This window comes from Arachis ipaensis, chromosome B02 (genome assembly GCF_000816755.2).
Source record: "Arachis ipaensis cultivar K30076 chromosome B02, Araip1.1, whole genome shotgun sequence".
NCBI classification, from domain to species: Eukaryota; Viridiplantae; Streptophyta; class Magnoliopsida; order Fabales; family Fabaceae; genus Arachis; species Arachis ipaensis.
In genome coordinates, this window is record NC_029786.2 from 106,932,674 (window position 1) to 106,940,162 (window position 7,489).

Sequence of the window (7,489 nt, forward strand, 5' to 3'; positions counted from 1 at the left end):
AATAATTGTGTCAATAATTATAAAAAAAAATATTGTAAGATTTTAACAAATATTAGTATGAATTAAAGAAAGTAGATACTCATAACTCAATGATAAATTGAAGGTTTATTTTTAGTTGTAGCTGTCAATTAACCTAAGATTGGAGACAGGGTGACAGTAGTTGAAGTGTCAATTATGAAAGCAATGTAAGAGAGATAAAGATGCAATGTATTGTAAGTCATTACTGCTACATTTTCTTGGACCAATTTCTTTCTTTAATTTGTGAATTGAAATTTGAGAACACAAAAAAGAAAAGGGTTAAAATTGAGACTTTCTTGCGTGAGAGTTCAGTTTCCTTTAATTTGTTCTTTTAGAGAGAAAGCGAATTGAGAAAGAAAATAAAGGGGAAGTGTTTCCAATCTAAATATTATATGTATAATTACATTGTGTATAAATTAATGAAAGTCATCATACTATTTTGTTTTTTAGCTATATGTACTAAAATAATATATAAGATAAAGAGCAAACTTATAATAATATTCTGAAATATTTGTTCTTATATATAATAATGGTGTGAGTTTTTTATCAGTATGTTTTAACTAGATAAATTAAAGATTAATTTATTATAAATTTAAATTTTATTTAAATTTTATTATTGACTAATAAATTATTATAAATTTAAATTCTTACCTATATTTGTTTAAGTCAACGAATGAATTGATCTGTCGATATAAGTTTTATTTTTATTTTTATTTTGTGAATATATTAAGTTTGTTTTATCTTAATAAAGTGTGACTTTTTTTTTGTGTGTGTTTTTTTTATTAGTTTTAAATGGTATTTATTGACAATAATAGTCAAATAAGATAAAAGTAGATTCGAAAGTGAGACGACGAATTTAGTCAAGTCAGACCAAACTCAATATAATAATAATCAGAATACAAAAATTAATTAAAAAATATATTTTCAATAATCAAGGAAAATTAAGAAAATGTTCATATTTCAATTATATTTTTTTTTCTCCTTTTTCTATTCTACCTTGCTTTCTACTCTGACATTTTTTTTGAAATTAAAAGTGCTCAACACAACAAGATGGAGCAATAAGACACATAAGTAACAGGCTACTCAACGTACAACCCATCATTGAATAACTCAAGAAGTAAACACCCTCTAGTCATCTTCGGCATTGCCATCAACAACCAAGAGATTCACCACCAAGCCACTCGTCGGAGAGCATAAAGGATCTGTTTATTATTTCCATCACCCCTGAGCCTTTATTGTTGAAGACTCTACCATTCCTTTCTAGCCAAACTGCCCAGATAACAGCAAAGAACCCAATCAGCCACCGCCTCCGCTCATTCTTCCTAGACGAAGCATTCGTCCAGCTCTCAAAGTGTTGTTTTAGTGTACCCGGCATAGTCCATATCCTGCCAAGGGCGAATAGCCATGCACACCACACCTGCCAAGTGATCTCACAGCTAATAAAAAGATGAGCAGCAGACTCAACAGACTTACAACATAGAACACATAAATTATCATGCTGGTCAATGACACCTAGTTTGCATAGTCTCTCTTTAGTGTTCACCCTCTCAACCAAAACAAACCACGAAAATAGCTCAACCCTTGGCGGAGCGAATCCCTTCCAAATAGCACTAGTAAAGCTATAGCTAGTAATATCCTCCGGGGGAGCTGCTTCCTGCATCACCTGCACAAAGGAGTTAGTAGTAAAAATACCAGTTTTATCATATTTCCAGACCACCCTGTCCTCCCTCTCAGTTGTTATCTTTACTGACTGCAAGACCTCATGGAGTTGGTGTAGAAGCTCCAGCTCCCACTGAAATAATTCTCTCCTCCACTGGAGACTCCAGATCCATTCTAACCCATCCCAAAACCCGCATTCCCCTATAACAGATCCTGTGAGGTTTGAAACCGAGAAAAGTCTAGGAAACATCTCTTTCAACCTCCCACCAGGTAGCCAGACATCCTCCCAGAATTTGATTGTTCTGCCATTCCCTACATCCATAGATAAGCCTCTGATCATCTTTTCTCTGATTTGTGGCTCTCTGATCTGGAGCTGACAGATATCTCTCCAAGGGCCCCCTCTTGCAGGAGCAGGCTGACCACACAACATCGCAGAGGGGTTCATGTTGTTACAAGAGCACACTACTCTCTTCCATAAAGGTCAATCTTCTTTCGAAAATCTCCACCACCACTTGAACAAAAGGGCTGTATTCCTAATTACTGCGTCTCCCACTCCTAAACCACCCGCCTTTCTAGGAGCCATCACTATCTCCCATCTCACTAGTGGCATCCCTATCTTCCCATCCTCCTTACTCCATAAGAACCGTCTTTGCAACGAGATCAACTTTTCTGCAACTGCCTTTGGCATCTTGTATAGGCTGAGATAGTATATAGGCAAACTATTGAGGACGGATTTGATGAGAACTAGTTTGCCCGCTTTATTGAGAGTCTTCGCCTTCCACAAGCTCAACTTTTCTTCCACCTTATCAATCACCGGTTTCCAGGTCTTAACTAACCTTGGATTCGCTCCCAGAGAAATTCCAAGGTATCGGACTGGTAGAGAGGCTTCCTTACATCCCAATAGCTGACACATCTGGCCCGTCCAATGCTGTTCACAATTAACTGGAATGAAACTGGACTTCTCAAAATTGATACTCAACCCGGACATCAGTTCAAAGCAACGCAGTAAGCGTTTATAATTCCTTATAGTCTCTTCCTCTGGAGGGCAGAACAGTATAGTATCATCCGCAAACTGTAAGTGCGACAGCTCAATGTGATCTCGTCCAACCAACAGTGGGGAAATGCGCCCATTTGTTACCGCCTCTCCGATCATCCGATGAAGGACATCAACAACTAGTACAAACAGAAAGGGCGATAACGGATCTCCTTGTCGTAGACCCCTTTCCATTTTGAAAGGCTTAGAAGGGGATCCATTTATAAGCACCGACATGGACACAGAGCAAACACATTCCTTAATCCAGCCCCGCCACATTTGGCCAAAACCCATCTTCTGCAGAACTATATCCAAAAAGCTCCATTTGACCCTGTCATATGCCTTCTGAAAGTCCAGTTTAATTATCGCTGAGCTTCTTCTTCTAGCCTTTATCCACTGTACAGTTTCACAGGCTATCAAAGCCCCATCATGAATTTTTCTGCCTTGCACAAACGCACTTTGGGTCTCACCTACTAAGCCTGGCATCACATTTCGCATTCGCCTCACTAACACCTTAGAGATAACCTTATACACACAACCCACCATACTAATTGGCCTAAGGTCTTTGATTTCTGTAGCTCCAACAAACTTTGGTGCCAAAGCCACCCAAGTGACATTCGAATCCCTAGGCAGCCTAGCCGACCGAAAGAACCCCATGACTGCTTCAATGAATTCCTTCCCTATTTCATCCCAGCACTTCTTAATAAAATTCATGTTATACCCGTCACACCCTGGTGCCTTTGTTGACTCACAATCCCACACGGCATTCTTTATTTCTTCAGCAGTTGGCAACAACTCCAGCCCTGTTGCTTCTTCCTCAGATATCTGCCTTACCAGCCCATCCCGAAACCCTATATTAGGTGAGGTCTCCTGATGGTACAAATCCTTGTAGAACTCTCTTATAGCAACTTTAATTCGGGGTTGATTCCTAACTAGTCTTCCATGGATTCTCAAGGCATCAATCCGATTGTTTCTCCTCCTTGCCGAGGCTATATTGTGGAAGTACCTAGTGTTTCTGTCCATCTTCTCAGCATGTCTGAATCGAGACATCTGCTTCCAATGGATCTCCTTCCTGATATACCATTTCTTACATGAGCTCACAAGCGCCTTCCTCCTTGCTTTCTCTGTTCCATCATGCACTCCATTGCTCACCATTTCATCAACCTTCCTGATCTCCTCTTCAAACCTATCAATCCTCCTATCCATATCTCCAAAATTTTCTCTATGCCATCTGCGCAGTGGGGTCGTCATAGCCTTGAGCTTGTCCAAGAATTGTCTCTCCCCTATGCTCCTCCACTCCTCCTTCACCATCCTCAAAAACCCATCATGAGTAAACCAAGAATCCAGACTTCGAAAAGGCTTGGGTCCCCCTCCCATCCGTGTGACATCCATGATCAACGGACAATGGTCTGACAACCCTCGTGGCCCTCCTCGTAATCTTGTTTCAGGAAACTCTTCCAGCCACTCCAAGCTAACCAGTACTCTATCAATACGACTACATGACTGGCCCCTGAACCATGTGAACCTACAATCAGACAAAACAAGATCCACAAGCTCCATATCTTGAATCCAATCTTTAAACTCAACTGCGGATACCGGCATAGAAGTAGCCCCCTTTCTCTCCTCTACTTGAGTAATCTCATTAAAATCTCCCATAAAGCAGAAAGGTAATTGACATAAGCCTGATATGAAACTCAGCTCCTCCCACACAATAAGCTTTTCCTCCCTAATATGCTCACCATACACTAGACAGAAGGCACACCGAAAATTATTTTTAACTAGCACTCCATCGACACATAACCATCTAGCTCCTTTATGACAATTTCTCATATTAAAAACCGTTTCATCCCACATCAACAGTAGACCACCAGAGGCACCTTCCGATCCCACAAACTCCCATCCTACTACATCATTACCCCACAGTTGTACTACGTCAAATTTAGTCAAAACCTCTTTTTTTGTCTCTATCAAGCCTAACATATGCAAATTAAATCTCCTCCTAAAATTCTTCACCATACTCAATTTACCAATTCCCGCCAACCCCCTAACATTCCAGGATGAAAAATTCATTTTAAAACAGTTTTACACACCTTATTCTACTCTGACATACTTGTTAAATAAAGAGAGTTTGGTTCATGAAAATGGAATTTTCTTTTCCTTTTTTCTTTTTTAATTGAGAAGTTGTGATTTATTGATCCTTTACTCTGTTCCATTATTAAATGGTTAATTGGTGCTGCCAAGTATAATCTTGAACTCCATTAACAAAAAAGAGACACACAAAGTTGGTGTAATTTGTTTTTGATACATGGGGCCTAGCTATAATATGCAGGCTTTTTTATTTAAATGCGCACGAAAAATGTAATAATTCCCTAAATACGCATCTCTCAAAAGCTTGACCAAAATTCGCATGCCCAACTCAAGGCTACCGCATGCAAATTGGAATCAGCCTACATTGCTGGGGTAGCGCATGCGAGTTGGGGTTTACTCGGCAGAGGTAGAAGGCGGACAGATTTCGATGACTAACAAGCCATTTCAGCCCCTGCGTCCGCGAAATGGCGATATCATGGATGGCGCCTGCGAATTGGACCATGTCGTCCATGTCAGCCGCGAAACAAACCACATCAGTGGCAGTGGAGTTGAAGGTGGCACAGAGAGAGGAGTTGCAGAGAATGCAGTGGTTGGAGTTGTTGCAGAGGAGCCAGTTAAGGGAGGAGCCAAGGTGGAGGTGGAGGGTGGTGGGTTGGAGTGGGGTTTGAAGGTAGAGGGAGAGGGTGTAGAGTTGGGTTTATATAAATAGGAAGAATGGATTCTGAAGATATGATAGAGAGGTCATTGACTAAATGAAATTGTGTTTATATAAATTTTATGGGAGTCTTATTTTCAGTCACGTCTCTGTAGTTTTTGTTCTTAAACGAGGCCATCAGGTGTGTGTTTTGGATTATTAAACCAATTTCTCTAATGCCATCTTCTTCTTTTCTACTAGTTTATGCAGAAAGAGGGAATTGAAAAATTGTTCTGTATATATTTTATACTTCTGAGTAGTTGTTTTTAGCCGATTATTTTGCTGCCATTTTTCAACTTTGGCCCTCTTATCTCTATGCAAATTCTATCGTTATTAGGTTTAATGTTATAGTTTCAGCATAATTATTTTGTCACTCCATGGGTAAATTTAAAAAGTAATAATAATAAATATAATAATTTAATGTGAGCAAGGGTTGGGGCAAGCCTATCTATTTGACCTTTGTGTAAATGTAAGGAAGGAAATAGTTGTAGAAACTAGAAAATAGGAAGTATAAAGAAAAGAATCACAACATCATGTCCACGGAGACTTTTGAATCATTCAACTGATACATAGTAGAGTCCCTCCCACTTGTTCTTCTTTCAATTATTAAAAGAGAGTGTTAAAACCTCTACCTTCAAAAGATCCCTCCACCCAACTCTACACCCACTCCCTCTACCTTCAAACCCCACTCCAACCCACCACCCTCCACCTCCACCTTGGCTCCTCCCTCATCTAGCTCCTCTGCAACAACTCCAACCACTGCACTCCCTGCAACTCCTCTCTCTGTGCCACCTTCAACTCCGCCGCCACTGATGTGGTTTGCTTCGCGGTTGACATGGACGACATGGTCCAATTCGCAGGCGCCATCCATGATATCGCCATTTCGCGGACACAGGGGCTGAAATGGCTTGTCAGTCATCGAAATCTGTCCGCCTTCTACCTCTGCCGAGTAAACCCCAACTCGCGTGCGCTACCCCAGTAATGTAGGCTGATTCCAATTCGCATGCGATAGCCCTGAGTTGGGCATGCGGATTTTGGTCAAACTTTTGAGAGATGCGTATTTAGGGAATTATTACATTTTTCGTGCGCATTTAAATAAAAAAGCCTAATATGCACCCAAACGTGTCACTAATAATAAGCCACTTAAATCAGTGACAAACTTTCATAAATAGTTTTCTCTTTTGATTCAATTATCAGCATTCGAATTTTATTCTTAAATTTCGAAACTCAAATATAAAATTATTTTTATCAAAATATCGAAGTAATTACTCTTTTAATAAATTACATCTCATGTTAATTACTAATATTTTTCTAAATTTAAAGTAAAGGTCAATCTAATATAATATATATTAATATATGAATATAAAAGAATAGTTTAATTAAATAATTATATTAGCAAAAATAATAAATTAATTTTTACACACTACAACTCGAGTCTATAAATAAATAAATTTTATTAGACAACAATGTAAACTATTTTAATATACCATCCATAAATTTAAAATAAAATTAAAACTAAACTCACATAAACTGAATCTTGTTTCCAATTTATGAACGATGTTGATTCAACTTTATTTAAGATGATATTTTCTTGGCCCTTTATATGTCTCTTTAATTAGCGAAAAGTAAAGCACACCTTTTTTGACTTAGAAAGCAATAACCTCAATGAAAATCAAGCCATCATTGAAATTAATGCACGAGCGTTAGTGGGATGCTAAGTTTGGTGAGTGGTGACAAATAGCTAGGTCTATTAACATATAAATATAAATAAAGGAAATATTATACATTATATTACTCTATACACTTACTATATATTACTACGTATTGGTATTACTAGTAGTGGCAAAATGAAAATCTCACCAAACCGATGAAAAGGAATAATATGTTTGTTACTATATAGCACTCTTCCTTGGATGAGTCTTTTTTAAGTTTTAATCTTGATATATTCAATGTATTAAAAATATAAAAAATAATTTTTATAATATTTTTTAAATGTG

At 38.2% G+C, this 7,489-nt stretch overlaps 2 protein-coding genes across 2 annotated transcripts in view; one reads left to right on the forward strand and one right to left on the reverse strand.

Annotated features, from left to right (window-relative positions):
* On the reverse strand, positions 1,169–2,122 carry LOC107628042. The gene has a single exon (XM_016330846.1). It carries the CDS (start codon positions 2,120–2,122, stop codon positions 1,169–1,171), a length of 954 nt encoding a protein of 317 aa, XP_016186332.1.
* The window catches only part of LOC107626349 (NDR1/HIN1-like protein 1), an 8,727-nt gene continuing 3,528 nt past the window's right edge, over positions 2,291–7,489 (forward strand). The window contains exon 1 of the mRNA XM_016329214.2: positions 2,291–2,298. The gene's annotated coding sequence lies outside the window, so the exon portion shown is untranslated. The remainder of the gene's footprint in view (positions 2,299–7,489) is intronic.

Excerpts from the sequence above, each read along its gene's own strand:
- LOC107628042 (XM_016330846.1), bottom strand. The coding sequence starts at position 2,122 with ATGAACCCCTCTGCGATGTTGTGTGGTCAGCCTGCTCCTGCAAGAGGG.